Below are 17,586 nucleotides of genomic sequence, written 5' to 3'. Positions count from 1 at the left end.
CCATTATCGTAAATGTTTTAATCAGTCCCTTTGAGCTAAATTATATATTTTTATTTCAACTGTCCTTTTAAATAATCTTTAAATCAAAGTTTCCAAAACTCAATACTGCATTTTCACAGTTTACATGTAAATAATTGATACTATTCTATCTTGCTTTTCTTTATCTCCTCATCTTAGGATAGCAAGTGAAAATTCCCAAATCATTTCAATTGGCATCATGCCTGTAAATGTGAGAAACAAACTCTGGTGGCCTGTCATCTGGCTCCCGTCTCAGTTCTCACACTTCTCAGCTGTGGCAAGAACTAAACCCTTAAGAATCAGAGGAGCAATGACTATAAAGTAGTTACTGCTCATCTGAGTCTCCACAGTCACAAGTAAAATGGGAGAGAAAATTACTTTCTTGTGGGAGGTTCTACAAATTAAATAAGCTAATACTTGTAAAGGCAAACAAAAATGTTGTGTTTGATAAATGTCAGTTCTCTACACCCAGAATCTTGGTTTCAATATGCCCATTTTCAAACAAGATCCATTTTACAAGTTATGATCAAATGAGAATAGAAAGCAATGTGCTTTAAACTAAATAATGTGATGCGACATCAGCAATTACAAAGAAAAACCAGCATGCTTAAAGTATACTTAGTTTTAAAGATTAACATTTTAATCTTAAATTTTTTTTTAGGTTACAGAAAAAAAAAAAAACATGCTCATTATAATAAAAACATTCAAACTGTCAAAAGCAGAGTCAAGTTCAGGACTTGCCCATATGGTGCTTTTGTACAAATATGAATAAGGCACCCCACCCCCACCCCCAACCCTGGGAGGACACAGCTCCGAGTTCATCCAGGCAAGCCTGCATGGAATGGAGCGGCTTAACTCAAAACGCTCAAGTCTGCTAACCCCTTCTAGGCCCACTCCCCAAAGGCCACCGAAGATTTAACTCTTAATAGATCTTCAATTTCCAAGAATACCTTAACAGCTAAGTATTTATTAACTGCAATAAGAAGAATGCTAAGGCATCTTAATTAGATTTCTAGTTTTTAGTGGGAATAGCATAAGCTGAAAGCTGCCAAATATAGCCAAAACTGACATTCCTCTAAAATCTCTTACCAAAAAAAAACAAAAAACAAAAGACTCCAAAAGTGAGAAGTTTAGAAAACTAACAACAAAATATAACAGCCTAAAGAATTTTTGGATTCTCTAATGGTTAGGTTCATGTGTCAACTTGGTCAGGTGATGGTACCCAGGTGTCTGGTCAAGCAAGCACTGTCCTAACTGTTACTGCAAGGACATCTGTGGCTGGTTAATAAACCAGAAGGCTGATTTATTAAATCATCAATCGGCTGCAGCTGTGACTGATTACATCAGCATGTCTTCCACAATGAGAGAATACAATCAGCCGGATTTAATCTAATCAGTTGAAGACTTTTAGGCGAGACAGATAAAGGATCTTCACCACTTTTTCAGCTACCCAGCGAAGAGTTTCCTGAGGAGTTCATCAAATACCTTCACTGGAGTTGCCAGTTTGCTGCCTGCCCTATGGAATTTGGACTCATGCACACCCAAAGTTGCGTGAGACACTTTTATAAAATCTATATTTAGATATCTCTTGTTGGTTCTATTTCCATAGAGAACCCTAACTAATACAGATGCTAAGAGTTTTTTTTTTTTAAATCTCTACAAAAGGTCCATTAAAAAGTAATCGAAAGAATAACTATATTAAATGTATATATAGAGGACCTTTATGATTCAATAATGTTAAAAATATATATACAAACCATACAAATTGGAATAAAATTACTATGTGGCAAAATATTTAGAGTTGTCCCTCAACAGACTTACATGAAAAAAACTGATTTCTACTGATGACATGGATGATTACAAAAGGACAAAAAACTGACATGGATCACTGAGAAAACACTAATACAAAAGACCGGCGATTTCGTTTCGTATGATAAATACCTATAATCATTATCCACCTGATCAAAAATCCCTAAAGGGAAGAGGAGGTGCGTAGAAAAAAACACAAACAAACAAAAACCCACACTCATAATTCACATTTTCTAGGTGATGTTTTTTCTCTTCTACTTTTCTTTACCAGTTTCCTATTCTAGTAACTGGAGTGTTACAGGTGTTCAGTCCTCTTGGAACATCTCTCTCTTTCTCTGGTTTCCCCTTTCATCCGCAATTCAAATACAGAATAAGAAGAAAATGTAAATGATGTCCACTCTGTGTGCAACAGAGGGGCCTTAAACTCAGCAAGAGCCCAGGTTACTTGATACCAGTGCATCCAAAAGCCCTATTCCATAAACCCCAAATATATTCTGAACTTGACAAGGACAATATCCAAGACACAAGCTCTGAACTGAGAGCTTGTTTGGTTTGGGTTTTAAGCTCAATTTTTAGATCTAGAATTTTGGCCTTCACTGAGGAGCAAGCTAACCTCAATAGACCCTGAACAGACCCAAACTTGAAGAAGTTGGTTCCACTAGGCAATTAGGGACAACCTTACTCCCCCTTAGCTATGGCCTAAGTGTGATAAAACTTCCCATCTATCTAAACATACCTTCAAATTGAAATGAAGTTTGAATTTACTAGCCAGGTTAAATGGAGTAAAAGATCAAGGAATAAAAAGCAAGTGCTTTCTCCACCTCATGCTCTCTAATGAGTGGAGAAGTCACTGAGAAGGAGCCTAATTACCGCCAATTTATACCAACCTTAACCAATTTCAGGAACACAGGTGAGATTTTCCCAAAACATGAATCTGCTAATTAAGTTACATTAAAGTCAAACTAACAAACAACTTGGGTGCAACATTTATCCACCTGAAAGGAGACTTATAGGTGTAGTATTAAAATTCACAATAACAGCAGAATTCCTTATGGATAGCACTATTACATACCTGGATAACTCGAGTTAAAAACATGCAGACTCCCTCACAAGAGGACAATTTGGGTTAAAATATTTGAAGCAGAAAGAGACTCATCTTGACTCAAGGATTTCACAAAATTCCAGGAAGGAAAAGGATTCTCCTGCCTTAACCCATGGGGATTTGCTTTCACATGTGCATCAACCCACACATGCATTGGCTAAGTTTAAATTGGTAACAAAACAAGTTTAAGATATTTACACACATAGCCACACCACAGCACATGCAACCTGGTAGCAGTTTCAGTAGCTGTATTTATGTGAATCCTAATCAAAGGAATGGGGTTTGATTTCTTGGCTATGTCTATTTGCTCATTTAAGCTCCAGGATATACCTAAATATCCTTGAAAGAAATCTTCCCATTGATTTCCCACAAGGAAAAAAAAATCACAAAAGGAAAAAACGCTTGGTCTCAGTGCTCACAACTTGTGTAAACAAAATAAAGAATTCCCTTGGATATGCTCCTACAGATACAATCAGAAATAATTTAGAAATAAAATCTGTTCGCCCAAAAGTCAAAGTTCAATGTGCCATTAAGAAAATCGTGGCTGCTGGGGCACTGGAATCCAGAGCTGCAGGAGAGCTCTAAGAAAGAACTTTGAAGACCCTCTAAGAAGTGTACCCCTAAGAAAGAAACATTCACAACCTATCACTTAACAGCACCAGCCTAATAACATAAAATTTACATCCTGGGAGCCCTAAAGTTAGGAGAGAAGGGGAGGAGACCCTCACAAGGTTCACAAATGGGCCTCACTGGTCACTACAGTTAAACTCGGGTTTCTTCCTCTTGCTCCTCCATCCAGCAACCTCTGCCAGCAAAGGCTCCCCCTGCACCACCAAGAAGCAGCAGAGAAGCCCCAACCCAACAGGTTTGACCATCCCAGGCCATTATCACGACACACCTCAATTTTATTCTTCCTCTCCTCCTCCCAGGAGCCTCCTATGGGCCCCACCCTGCTCCTCCTTCCACAATATCTGCAGCACAACACCTACCACTCAGGTTCTTGGGCCCCAGAGGTACCAAAGCTCCCGGAAGCAGGCCACGGAAGTCCCCTCAGTGTGGGAAGTGCCGGTGCTCCTTCCATCCACCTCAGTTTCTTGCAGAATTTTTAGTAGCACACAGGAGGGCTGGGCCAGCAGACAGATGTCAGTACACACACCACCCTGTACTATGAATGGCCACTCCCATCCAATAACTGAGGCTTTGTTTCTGGGCCAAGGTTTTCTGCCAGACTCACTTCCCTTACAATGAATGAATGATGCCTGAGAAAATTCCTCAGTTTTCCCTTGGAAACTGACCTGTGATGGCCTAATCCACCTGTTTGCCAGATGTGCTCAAGTGCTTTGGACCCCAAGAGTTGGACACAAGACTCAACCTGGAACCTCCCTTTGAATAAACTATGACAGGACTATTAGAAAAAGTGGATCAGTTGGCTGAAATCTGATACCACATGAGGAGAATATTTATGTTTTTTAGGTTTGCTAAAATCCTGGGCCAGTATCATCAGTGAGCAAGGATAAAAAACAACTTTCATCTCCCAACTTCCACCCCAAGGTTTTACCTATAAGACCGTTTCTGCCTCCCATTAATCAATCTTCAATGCAAAGTATATTTTGAAATGTGATTCCTTAGATGTCCAACAGTTCACAGACTTGAGCATGCATCAGAATCCCAAGGAGGGCTTGTTAAAACAGACTGCTGGGCCCCTCCCCTAGAGCTTCAGATCCAGGAGTTCTGGGGTGGGGTCTGGGAACTTGCCTGTCTAACAAGTTCCCAGGTGATGCTGACTCTGCTAGTCCTGGGACTGCACTGTGAGAAACACTGCCCTACACCTCTCACTCCTCATTTAGCTCCAGTGACTAACTCAGCGTAGCACACACTGCCCTTGGTCTTCCCACTGCCCATTTCCCCTTCTCCCACACAGGCAAAGCCCTGTGTTCCAGAGGCCACAACTCCCCTTGTAATGTGGGTAAACACTGCTGGGCAAAGCCGCTCACAGTGGTCCCACACTCCCAAGGTCAAGGATTGGTTCAAGATGAAAACAAAACCTATTTTTGACCTGTGAGATATAAGGGGAAGACTGTTGGGGGGGGGGGTTACTTCTGAGAAGGAGGCACAAAGAAGGTGCTTTTAACCTGCCCCTGGATGTTCAAGTGGGAGGCTATGAGGCCAGCAGCCTTCCTGCAACCTTGAGGGGAGCTGGGCAGCACACTGAGCACAGCAGGACAGACAGGTAGACAGAACCTGGCTCCCTGATGATGACGCTCACCTGCTGAATAAACCTACCCTGGAACCACCCTGCCTCTGGGCTTCTTATTAGGTGACCTAACACATTCTTTATTGTTTGAGCTGGTTGAGTCAGGGTTTTCTGCTAGCTGCAGCTGACAATATCTTGTTAGCAAAGCAAAACAAGCCAACAAGAGAGCACGTCTGAGGACTAAAAGCTTGCAGCACAAATTACAAAGGCATGTGTTCCACAAAGTCATCTTAGAATTCCAGATTTCAATATTCCAGATTTTCAAAAGCTATGCAACTGAATGTCAGTGAATGATCAACACTTAGAAATAATGTAAAATTAAAATTAAGAGTCTATCTAATATGCAGTAAAGTATTATGGAAAGTCTAGAACATAAATTTCTTTTCTTCTAAGGGCCATGCTCAATTTTTTTTCAGGGATTTGCTAAGAATTACCAAAGAATTCAATTGTTACCATACATCAACCTTAGACTTAGTCTCCTTCTACAGAGAGCTATCAGTACATCTAACAGGAAAAATGGTTTTCCAACCTGTACATATTTCACTGTACATGTTATCTAGAGAGTGGACACTGAGGATTATGTGCCAGTTCTGTCACTTCAGAGCTCTGAATCTTGAACAATCTGTTTTACCTTTAAGAATGTGTTTCCTCATCTATAAAACTGGAATACAACTACATATCCACCTGGTTATTTAAGGATAACACATGTGAAAGTACTTTGTAACCCATAAGGTCCAATAAAAGGATAACTACTTAAATCCAATTTTAAATGGATTAACTGGATTAACATAGCCTGAGGTTAAAAGATAAAGATTAAACATGATCCCAGAAGAAAAACTTCACTATAAAATCTTCCAAAACTATTAATTGGAACTTTGCACTGTTATCCAAACTCGACTTCACCTATTGTAAACTTAAGTGGCAGCTAAAGGAACCGATATCCACAAAGTACAACCCTAAAAACCAATGCTGTACAAGTCATGACATCAGCATGGTGAATTATTTACCATGTGTATTTTCACAGTAGTCATCTTGGGAGGCCATTTCCAAGGTCTTTGTTTTTACTGGAGCTATTCTCTAGCAACTACCTTCAAATGCATCAGTGGGTTCCTTCAGACATTTCACAAGTGGAAAAGCATTTTTCCTATTGAAGTTTAATTTTAGCCCAACAGCCAGATGTCATTCAGTCATGATTTCTGAATGACACACTTGAATAAACCAGGGTAAACACAAAAGGAATTGGAGAGTAGGGGTGGCAGAAGCAGGCAATGGCACTAAATCCATGTTTCTCAAACTGGTGTATGTACACATGTATTAGAGAAATCAATACCATGAGATAAATGAAGCCATCTTCCTGGAGCAAAAATTTTACTAGAAGATTTTTGGAAAGAAAAAAAGAAACAATCAGTGAGTAATTTTTAAATGACTGAAAATTCTCAATATATATTCTTTTTTAATTTAAAGAATGTTCATACTTATAGCCGACAGCTTCAAAATACATCCCACTGTAAAGGAAAATCTTGGGAAAGACTACAACAAAGCAAACAAGATGTTTTTCTTGTATCATTTATAAACTGGTTACAAATGCAATTCTAAAACAATGGTTCCAAGAACGTATTTATTGAGGACCACAACATCTTTGAAATACTGTCTAGAACACCATGGCAATTATTTGTAAAGTGACATTTTTTTCATTACATTTAATGGGGGGAAATCAATATTACTCTAGAGTCCTATCTTATATATGGCAGACTCTAACAACCTACTAATAATCTGATGACAATTCATTTAAAACTAAGTAACAAGCTCCCAGGAGACCCCATTATCTTAATATTAGTTTTCCTAGACAGAGAATATTGCCTTGGGAAATTACGTTTCTCCTTTAAACCTTGAAATCCTAAGCTCTGCCACCTTTTTAAGCAATAGGAAGCATGGTGTCACAACACATCTAGAGTGGCTTTACAGAACTAACCAATACTGAGCAGGTACCTTTTTTCCTCATCAACCCACCATGGCAAGACCATAACAATTCAAAGCACAAAAGAAGCCTAAAAAACAAGGAAAATGCCATCATCTATGCTGTCAGCTCATCTGTGACTATAAGTATCTCTAAAGATACAAGTTGGGTCCCAATAGCAAACTCCCAACTTTCTGTCCTGCATACAGTCATTCCTTTACTCTTGCCTGAAATCAACTTCTCACAAGTCTTTTATGTACTTTTTAGCCATGTTATAATTTCCATGGGCAAGTCTTCCTGGGTTATCGAATCTGCCTAGCTCTTTCCTCATAATGCACATCTGACTGAATGGGTTCCATAAAATTATTTTACCATTAAATATTGTCACATGTAGCAATAAATAATCAGTCAAGCCCCTGAGTGGCTTAAGGAAGGGAACCAGTGCAGTCAGGTTTCAGTGGTGGGTTAAAACCACTACTCCCAAAAGTCATTCCTAGTCTAAAATAACTAATGCCAAGGTTCTGGTGCTGGCTTTACCACATATACCTACAATATCCAACCTCTCCAGACTTCAATTCCACTTTTTTGTTTCAGAAATGCTGACATTAATGAAGTGATTTGCTTATTTTTATTCTAGATTAATCCTTCAAAATGTACCTTGAATTATGAAGGGGACAAATATCTTTGTCAACATAAAGAGAGAAATTAGTAAAAACCTAATCTCTCCAGAGTGTGGAAAAAGATTTATCTAAGACATGTAAAAATTTCAATGAAAACCAAAATTAGGATTCTGGTCCTATTGTACTAATACTACTTTTCTAATCAACTGCAATTGAGGGTTAAGCAAAGATATAAATAAATGTCAAAAGCTTTGTGAAACATTTCACAACCTAAAAAAGCTAAAATGCGCTTGGTGGCTTGAAAACAATTCTAATATATATCAAGAACCCTGTTTAAACACCTGTACTGTGTTAAGAAAACACCAAAATTATGAGATCTATTACAGTCAAAGAAAATTCCCTTTACATTGTTACAGCCACGAAGACCATGACTGTACGTACTCACTCTGCAGACTTCTCAGGGCCCGCACAACCCTGGACAAAGTACCACAGGCACCCATGGTTAAAAACAATAACCCTTTCTCTTAAAAGACAAACAAAATGCAAGATATTGAGAGAAAGAGACAATGACAGCACTGTTAAAAAAGCGTTTATGAAAATGCTTTTTTATTTTTCGCTAATGTTGACCTGACTTAAAAACTACAACGTCTAACACCAATACTGTGGTTTCAATGACAACTAAGGTTGGGGAGCTTCGATATGAAAGAAATGTGATGCATAACAAGTAATTAAAAAGGCATTTAAAAATATGAGCTTGGTCTGGTACTCCTGGGGAATCAAAAGATGAATGAGACTCAGGGCAGGACCTTGGGTATTCTGAGAAAGGCAATTTCACAGAGGTTAAGTGCCCTGTGCTAGGGTAAATGACCAGGGTGCTACATGAAGTCAGGCCAAGGGAGTTAGCCAGGGGAGGGGTTTTCAGGGAAAAGAAGAGTGGGAGAAACACATGGGGTGGAGAGCTGAAGAGGGGAGCAGGGCCTACATCACAAAAGGACAAGCTGAGTCTGCACTTTATCCTGAAACTAACGTAGTCCACCAGGGCTGCCTTTAAGAGGAAAGACTGGACAGGATGTATGTTTCAGACACATCACTCTCTGGTGGGACTGTGGAGAAGAGGTAGGGTGGCTATAAGACAGAGGCAGAGAGACCACTGGAAGAAGATCCATGGGCATGCAAGGGTCTGAAAGGAGTCAAGGGCGGCATCCCGATTTCTGGCTTATGCAAACGAATGCATGGTGCTACCGTTCACCAAGAGGGGCCATGCTAGAGGCAGAGCAGTTTGGAGGAGGTGGAGAGAGACAGGCAGGGAGCCGGAAGCAAAGCTCAGGACACACCAGCTTTGGGAACACCCGAAGGCTAGTCAAAGGGCAGTCTCTGTAGACAACTGAACCATCTGGCACCACACAAGATTCCTGGGGAGAAAGCACAATCCACGTCCAACTTTCTTATATAGCTAAAAACCCAACAAAGCAGGTGAGCTTACCCAGGGAGATGACCTAGTGGGAAGAGAAGAGAGCCTAGATGGACCCCTGCGGAGCCCGTGTTCAGGTTAAGCAGTGTAAGGTCATATCAACAGGTAAGGAACTGTGGGATTTTGTTAAAAGCACGGCCTTCAAGTGCTGAAGGAGAATAAAGAAAAGGGAAAAGGGGCTCCATCCCCTGTGAGGGCTCCAGGATCCCCTTCACTGCCAAGAAGTAGTTTCCCTAAAGATTAAGTCATTTATTGTGAGCAATTGTATCTTTCAGTATGTTGTTACTGAAAGGGTAATGAGATTTTCTTCGTGTTCTTACTCCTAGGATCTGTTGTAAATGGTTTTAGGAGAACGACTTTTTCTGCTGTTACTAATCAGATAAAAGTACATTAAAAAAAAAAAAAGCTTTCACAGACACTCTCCTTAGCCAGTCAGTATTTATGATTTTTATGACCATTTTAAAAAGAAATAACTGTACTAGTCATACTTCACCACTGATTAAACTTTTCTTATTCTAACAAATATACCAGGCTGGGGGACTGGGGGGAAGGCTGATTAGAGATATACACACAGAAAGCCACACAAGCTTCCCAGAGTGTATTCAATTCTAGTGAGAGCTAAAGTCAGCTCGCATTTGCTCTCACCACTGAACCCCCAACAGCAATCTTTCTTTTTCAGCAAAGCAATAGTTTACTGCTGATATCTGAGAACACCCAGGAGAAATATGGTGAGGGAGAAGGAAGGTTTTTCAAATATTGCTTTTCTGGCTTTCAACCAAATACAATTACACAGCATCCGCAGAATATGAAGTCAAGGTAATATAAACAATAACTTGAATGAGGCCAATTACCCTGAGAGCCTTCCCAAACTGTGCCTGAGATAACAAGCAAGCTGCTCTAGAACCCTCCATCCTAGAATTAATGGAGGTCTGGTGCTGGACCTACCTAGGGCAGTCTTGAGGGTAAAACGCAGAACCCTCTTCACAGTCGCTTTCTGTCCAGTGAGAGAGATCAGCACCACTTACACTTTTCCTGGAACATACTGAGATTCTGTTTTTATGATCAAGTTTATTTCTCACATCCTAACTTAACAACTACTCCTCTTTATTGGTTCTTGCCAAGAAAATGCACTCATTTTCAACACTTAAGTGTTGCTCTATTGACTTCAAGCCCAGCTTAACATCAGTAAGACTTGGCATCATGAGGTAGAAATTGAAATTAAAATCACCAAAAGGTTGGAAAAATGTATAGAGATACAAACAACTTCATAAATGCAATTAAGAACAAATGACTTTAAAATTGCAGGGCAAACCTAGCATACTAGATGATAACCCAAAGTATAAAATATCCATGAGTTCATACTGATATAAATAAATGATTGAATAAATAAATGAGAGAGAATAGACAAATTCTAAATAATTTACATAGCTACTCCGCTCTCAAGGTGCTGGAGTGTTAACTCCCCACATCCTGAGTGTGGGTTGCACTCAGTGACTTGCTTAAAGAGTATGGTAAGGAATGAGGGAGGAAAAGAGCAACTTTACAATGGAGAACACTGACAGGCATGACCTCAGCCAGACCAAGGACAACCATCAAAAGTCACAAGTGATGTTGCCATAGATACTCCTAATAGGATGTTATGAAAATGGCACTACATCTCTGTGACCTTCCTCCCCAAGGAGTCATATAACTCCAATCTAAGCATGAGCAAAACATCAAGACAAACCCAAACTAAGGGACATTTTACAAAATGCCTGACCAGTACTCCTTATGACTGTCAAAGTCACCAAAAACAAGGAAAGGCCGAAAAATTGTATCAGCCAAGAGGAACCTAAGGAGACAAGAAGACCAAATGTAAAGTAGTATCCCGGATGGGATCCTGGGGCAGAAACAAGACATTTGGGAAAAACTAGTGAGATCTAAATAAAGTGTGAAGCTCGGTTCACAGTACTGTACCAATGTTGGTTTCTTAGTTGTAACAAATGTACCACAGTAATGTGAGATGTTCACTCTACAGGAAACTGGATGAGGGGTGTATGGGACTCTGCACTATCTCTACAAGTTCTCTATAAATCTAAAACTATTCTAAAGTAAAAAAATAGCAACACATTATATGGATTTTTGGGAGACTGAAAATTAATTTTAAAAAATTCTCAACAGTGCAGGAGAAGAAAGTACTTGAGTTGGCTGATTTAACAATCCCAGAGCATTACACTTACAGAGTTTTCTCTGACAGAACTCCAGAACCTGCATTTTCAGAAAATGGAAACAAAGGTTTTCTAATAGCAGCATCCCATTCATGTTATAATCTTGTCTTTAGATACAAGGAACAAATCTCAACCAAAAAAAAAAAAAAAAGTCAAAACAAAGAGGCTTGGAAGTCAAGTTAAATTAAAGTATCTAGGGATACAATAACAGCAAAATACTGGAATATTTGGTATTAGAAAGGAAAAAAACGTATACATCAGTGTTGACCAAACTGTGAGCTAGGATCCATTAAGGAGTTTAAAAATCAATCCAGAGGGTAGCAACCAGTAGTTTCCAATGAAATGAAAAGGAAGAGAAAATAGAGTATATCACAGGTAGTAAGGGTAAGCACTATTTTGTGAAGCTTTAGTTCAATTTTTATAAATATAGAGAGGCACATATTCATACATCCATAAATATATACCTGCATGTAAGTACACAGAGGTGTGATGTAAAATTTATTTCTTAGTGTGAGTTGCTGTCAGTAAGTGTGAAAGCCACTGTTCACAATTCCCCCTCACCCCGCACTTTCCATTCTGAAAACCTTGGCCCTGTGTTAAAAGACCATTAAGGATAAAAACACTTGTAATACCTCTTTATTTTAGAAAATTGGTGAAACAAAACTGGGTCTAATGAATAAGAATGGAGAGTGATGCATCTGCAAAAGAAGAGATCAAGTAGAAAGGCACAGGCAGGGACTATCTACAGGCTCAGGCCACCCACACCTGGATCTGCAGCCCAGGCCTCTCTGAGCTCCACTCACATACTCAACTGCCCACTTGGACGTGTCATGTCAAGTCTGAGATTCCTAGGAAACAACCAGAGTGATTTCCTCCCATTAACTCCCTTGCCATCACAGCCACCATCAACTCCCCAGACGCTCAAACCAAATTCTAAAAAAATTCTCTACAATGTTCCTCTTTCCCTCACACTCCACAACTAATTCGAACAGTAATACATCTGTTCCACCCAAAAAATATATCTCAACATTTTCCATGTCCCTCCATCACCACTGTCACCACCCTAATCCAAACCACCAAGATTCCTCACCTTTTTTTTGCTTCCATAGATCCAAAAAGGATTTTAACAAATTTTAAACCCTGTCCCAAATGTTTAAGTTGTCCCACACTTCAAAATTTTACACTTTGAGTTTAAATGATGGCAAAGAATATCATTTCTAGCACATTATAAATATTGACTTTTTAAAAGAAAACTCACAATCATTCTTTTAAATATATCCAATGGAATCTAAATACCACAGCAATGAGATCTACCATTATTCATTTTTTAAAATACATGAATTTGTTTTTATTTCCTGTGACCATCAGGAGATAAACCCGCCCTCCAAAACTGGTTCATGTATCTGTGAAAGAACATTACTTACTGCTAGAATGAGAAAGAGTTAGCATCACTGGAAAAACTTGTTCACTTAAGATGTGAATGGAAGAAGTTTTGTTATAGCACTGTCCCTAAATTCTCTAATATCCCTCAGTGTTTTCTCCAAAAAAAAAAAAAAAATTACACAATGATTTACCATTAAAAATAACTTCTGTTGATCTATCAGCTGCCAATTTGATTGGGTCATCTTTCAATTATTTTTTATCTTTTTTTACTGTAGAATATAACATATATACATATAAGTGATAACTTTCCAAGTTAGCAAATTTCAAAGAATATTATAGGTTAGATTATAGTTCCACAGTTTCACTTATTTCCTTATTATGAAATATATATATATAAAGGTAATATCTTTCAAAGTATGATTTAACAAGTAGATATATAGGGTCATCCTTCAATTTTGATGAAAATAAGATCTGAAAACTACCAGAGTTACAAAAGAATCTGTCATCAATCAGCGTTAATCACTTTCTCCTAACCAACACCAGTATTTCAAACCATACCTTTGTTTGCCCAAGATAAGCACATAGTAAGATTAGGGATGTGGGAGAGAGACGCCTTCCTTTTGTAAAGTGGAGAAGTGAGATTACGAAAGGAGACGTGGCAAAGCAAAGAGGATATATGGACACTGGGGATCTGGGGGCTGATTCCCTGAAAGCACGCACCATGCCCAGATACCACTTAGAGAGTCTTCATGCACCTCCCCGGGACCACATAACCCAGTGTGACAACAACCAACCAAGAATGCCCCCACGACCAAGGAATTCTCTTAAAAATGCAATTTACATTTTTTGATTTGCTGGTCCCCTGCTTAAAATCCTTTCACAACTCATAACGCACTTAAAAATAAAACGGCCTCTGAGGTCCTACCTCTCCTACCTCATCTCCCTATCCTACAAACCACACTGGCCATCTCCAAGTCCCTGGACTGTTGTCAGCACGTCCTGCCTCTGAGCCTTTGCACCTGCCCTTCCCTCTGCCCACAGCAGTCTTCTCCGCTTGCTGCACGGCCGCCAATGGCACATCCTCCAGACTTCAGCTGGAGTGTCACCTTCTAGGAGTCTGATTCTTGATCTTCTCATCACAAGCACTGTGATTTTATCTGCTTACGGGAAAGTCCAACTCTCCCACCACACACAATGCAGATCTTGTTCAATGCTTTACATCCAGCACCCAGCACAGTGCCTGACGCTCGGAAGATGTTCATGAATGAGAGGGAGGGCATGAGCATGTCATGGGACAGAAGAATTTGGAAGGGGGAGGGTCAAAAAGTTTTCTGTATAACCTTATTTTAAAACCAAAGTAATATTAATTATTAGAGTACAGCTACCACAAATGCCAAAGAGAAGGGCCTATTACCAAGAATATTAGAAACATGAGCAAAGACATATACTAAGACTTCAGGCAGCATCTAAAGTGGCAGGGCCATCAAGCAGGTAGGCATTTGCTCCCATTTTTTTTCCTTACCTCTGTTCTTGAGAATGCTCCTCCACATCCTCTTCGGAATCACCCTATCGAAAAGAACACACTTTAACAGTTGTTTCAAAGGAACACAAAATGTCCAAAACAAACAGTTCTTCGAATCTTACAGGGGTGATGAACTTGAAATGCACAAAGTGGGCATTCAAGAAGTATTAACTGAAAGACTGACAGTAGTAATGACACCAGTAAAAAGTCACAAACTGCTAGCTGATCCCTTAGATGTTCACCATAAGTAAATATTCCACCCATTTCCACAACCTACACATAACCTCAAAATAAGTTTAACACCACTTCTCTTCAAGAGCCTTTTTTACTGTTTAATAGTAACTAAAATCCCCCCTAAAAATTCAAAATGTATTCTGTTTAACTCAGAATCTCCTAAGTGAACATCTGTTATATCTTGCCCTCAATATAAACGGACTGATTATCTTATAAATGGCATGAATATCACACCTGAAAACTTTTCCAAAACTTTCTCCCAAGCTTACTGGGCCCAAATCTAACCATGTTTAATGTACTGTGAGGATAAAAAGAAGAGGTACTTGAAACAGAAGCAAAAGCACAGATCCAATCAGCCACAGCATTTTGTGATTTGCCTGATGGACACACTCTTCCATATCAGATGGCATATTAGTCCTTCCAGAAGCTCGCCACTGGCTCAGGGATACTGACCCTTCCGGTTCCCCCAGCTCTGCCCAATCACTGCCCCTGTCCTGCCTCGATGCCCTGCTCCTCCCACCTGCCACCAGCACAGCAGGATCTCTTCAGCCTCCTCTACACTAATGCCCTCACAAGGTTAACCTCTGGGGGTCACCACGAGGCCCAAATCCCGATCTCCAGCCCCAACTTCTCACCCAATGAGCACATGCCAATACCTGATAAATGCCTATCTTTCCACAAAAGCCAGCACTCAATGGCGTTTTGTGCAGCACAGCATCAAACCCACTGACCAGCACATGGAGGTACTCCAAAATTCTACTTCCAAAAGCCGCCAGGATACATGCACTGTGACCCTGGGCTCTTCAGAAACAATTTTAGCCAACAGCAGACTTATCAATGTCAAGGGTCCCAGCCAGCTGGCTTCTGTTTTAAATAAACCACCACCCACTTCTGTCAACACCACCTGGGGCAAACCTTAGGGTCATCTCTCACTGCTCTCCTCCCTTCACCTCCAACATAAAGACCTACCCCACTCATCTGAAATGCAGCTCAGGGCTATCCATTCTTCTCCATCCCTCCTGCCAGCAAACCAACCTTTACCAACAGCACCCCAGCCTTAATTATCACAACAAACAGGGCTTTCCACTCTGGTTTAAGGCTCTTCTGCTTCGATCCATCCTGCACGTCACTGTCACTGTGAGAGCAATCTTCCTTCACATTTACCCCTCTCCACTAGTCAGATAGGCTCCAAACTCCTTGGAGTTTGTTCAGCACAGTTCAACACAGTGCTTGACATACCCATCCCCAACCTCTACAATCACATTCAGCAGATGCTCTGGGATCCCACGGAAAATGTTAGCAACAAAACACTGAACTCTACCACTCAAAACATCGAACTCTATGAGCCTCTGGTCTAGGTAGGCCCCTCACACGTGTCTGCTAGTGTAATCTCTTAGGCCCCCTTCCTCCCCTAGCCTTAACTGATACACACTGCTCCTCTGCTTTCATTTCCTACATTTCACCACTTGAATACATTATCTCAGAGTATTACCAGTCTTATCTCACCAATAACACTAACCTCTCAAAGGGTGAGAACCAAATCCTGAAATTCCTCCACCCACTCTTGGCAGTGCCTCGGGGCCTTTGCACCTGCTGTTCTAACTTTCTCACGTAACTTTCAAGGGTTGGCTCAAACACTGCCTTCTCAAAGAATCCTGCTTTCGCCACTGAAGTTAAAACTGCAGCTCCCACCATGATCCCACCTCTGAAATCTTCCTCCACTCTGCCACATAGTGTTTATCATCTTATAACAGACCAAATAAATTACAATTTATTATTAATGTTTATTTTATTATCTATATGCCTCCATTAGATTGCAAGCTTTACAAGGGCAGGTATCTTCTGTTTTTCTCACCGTCATATCCCCAGCACCTGAAAGCAGTGCTTGGCCCATAACAGATGCTCAATAAATATGTGTGGAGCGAAATACAACTAAGTTATTTCTTAAATGTGAGAGGCTGTGACTATTTTTTAAAACTTCATGAAGCAACATTTTCTAAATCTAAACAGAACATGAAATTATTTGTCTCAGACATAGAACTTCATCACCACAAAACTACTACTCTGGTCAGACTGTCCTAAAATTCACACAACATAGTGGCTAAAAGCATAGGCTCTGGAGCCAGTTGCTTCTTGGTTTCAAATCCCACTATTACTACTTTCTTATTACCTTGGACAAGTTATTTAACCTCTCTGTGCCTCAAAAGCCTCATCTGTAAAACCAGTTAATAATACTTCATAGACTTTAGTGTATTAGCATGAGTTAATATTCCTCAAGCACTTAAAATGATGCCAGTAGTGCACAACCCATGTTAGTTATTATTCTTTGATGCTGACAGCAGATTACACAAAAAATAAATCTCTGTAACAAAAAGATATCCAAATACTAGTCAATGATTCACTGACTGGAACAAGATGCTATTACACAATACAGTACCTGAGATGATAAAGGGAGCTCAGATGCTCATTGTACCATTTCCTGTTTCATTTTCCACCAATTTCCGTTATCTACTCTCAGGCTTAAGAGGAAGAACATAAAGGAGACATGCCATTTTTAAAGGCAGAGGCTAGTTTATTCATCGCTGTAAGGCAGAGGGCCTAACTGGGCCAGGTCCATGGTATTTGACAAATGAATAAATGAGGCCAGGAGCCTACCTATCCCAGACCTGAATCAACACAATTCTCTATCAGGTGGGAGCTGCTCCTACTCAGCATGCTTGTGTACAAAATTTGCTAACTAGATGTAAGACTTCTTGGCAACATCTGAATGGATTAAAAGAACAAATTCTAGACAGCCCTCCTGTCTGCTAGAACTAATACAAAAACGTGATTATTAACAATAAAAGGGATCTGACCACTAATGCATTCTGTCTGCCATCTTAAGAAATAACCTCATGAGAGGAAACTGGGCAGGATACTTGGACAACTGCCCCTCATCCACTAAGAAGACTACTGAATGCCTACTCTATGCAGAACATTGAAGCCCCAATGGGGCCACCGAGCCTTAGA

The 17,586-nt window shown here is 40.0% G+C and overlaps 1 protein-coding gene across 2 annotated transcripts in view; it reads right to left on the bottom strand.

Annotated features, from left to right (window-relative positions):
• TMEM131L (transmembrane 131 like) overlaps positions 1–17,586 on the bottom strand; it is a 161,306-nt gene that overhangs the window by 139,283 nt on the left and 4,437 nt on the right. Inside the window, exon 3 of one of the 2 annotated variants that reach the window (XM_037830856.1) lies at positions 14,344–14,387. The exons of the other annotated variant lie outside the window; for it this stretch is intronic. Within the exon in view, the coding sequence (XP_037686784.1) occupies positions 14,344–14,387 (44 nt within the window). The remainder of the gene's footprint in view (positions 1–14,343; positions 14,388–17,586) is intronic. 2 annotated transcript variants of the gene reach the window in all.

Source organism: Choloepus didactylus, chromosome 3, assembly GCF_015220235.1.
Source record: "Choloepus didactylus isolate mChoDid1 chromosome 3, mChoDid1.pri, whole genome shotgun sequence".
In the NCBI taxonomy this organism is placed as follows: domain Eukaryota; kingdom Metazoa; phylum Chordata; class Mammalia; order Pilosa; family Megalonychidae; genus Choloepus; species Choloepus didactylus.
The sequence above is the reverse complement of the archived record's forward strand: the minus strand, read 5'-3'. Positions and strand labels throughout refer to the sequence as shown.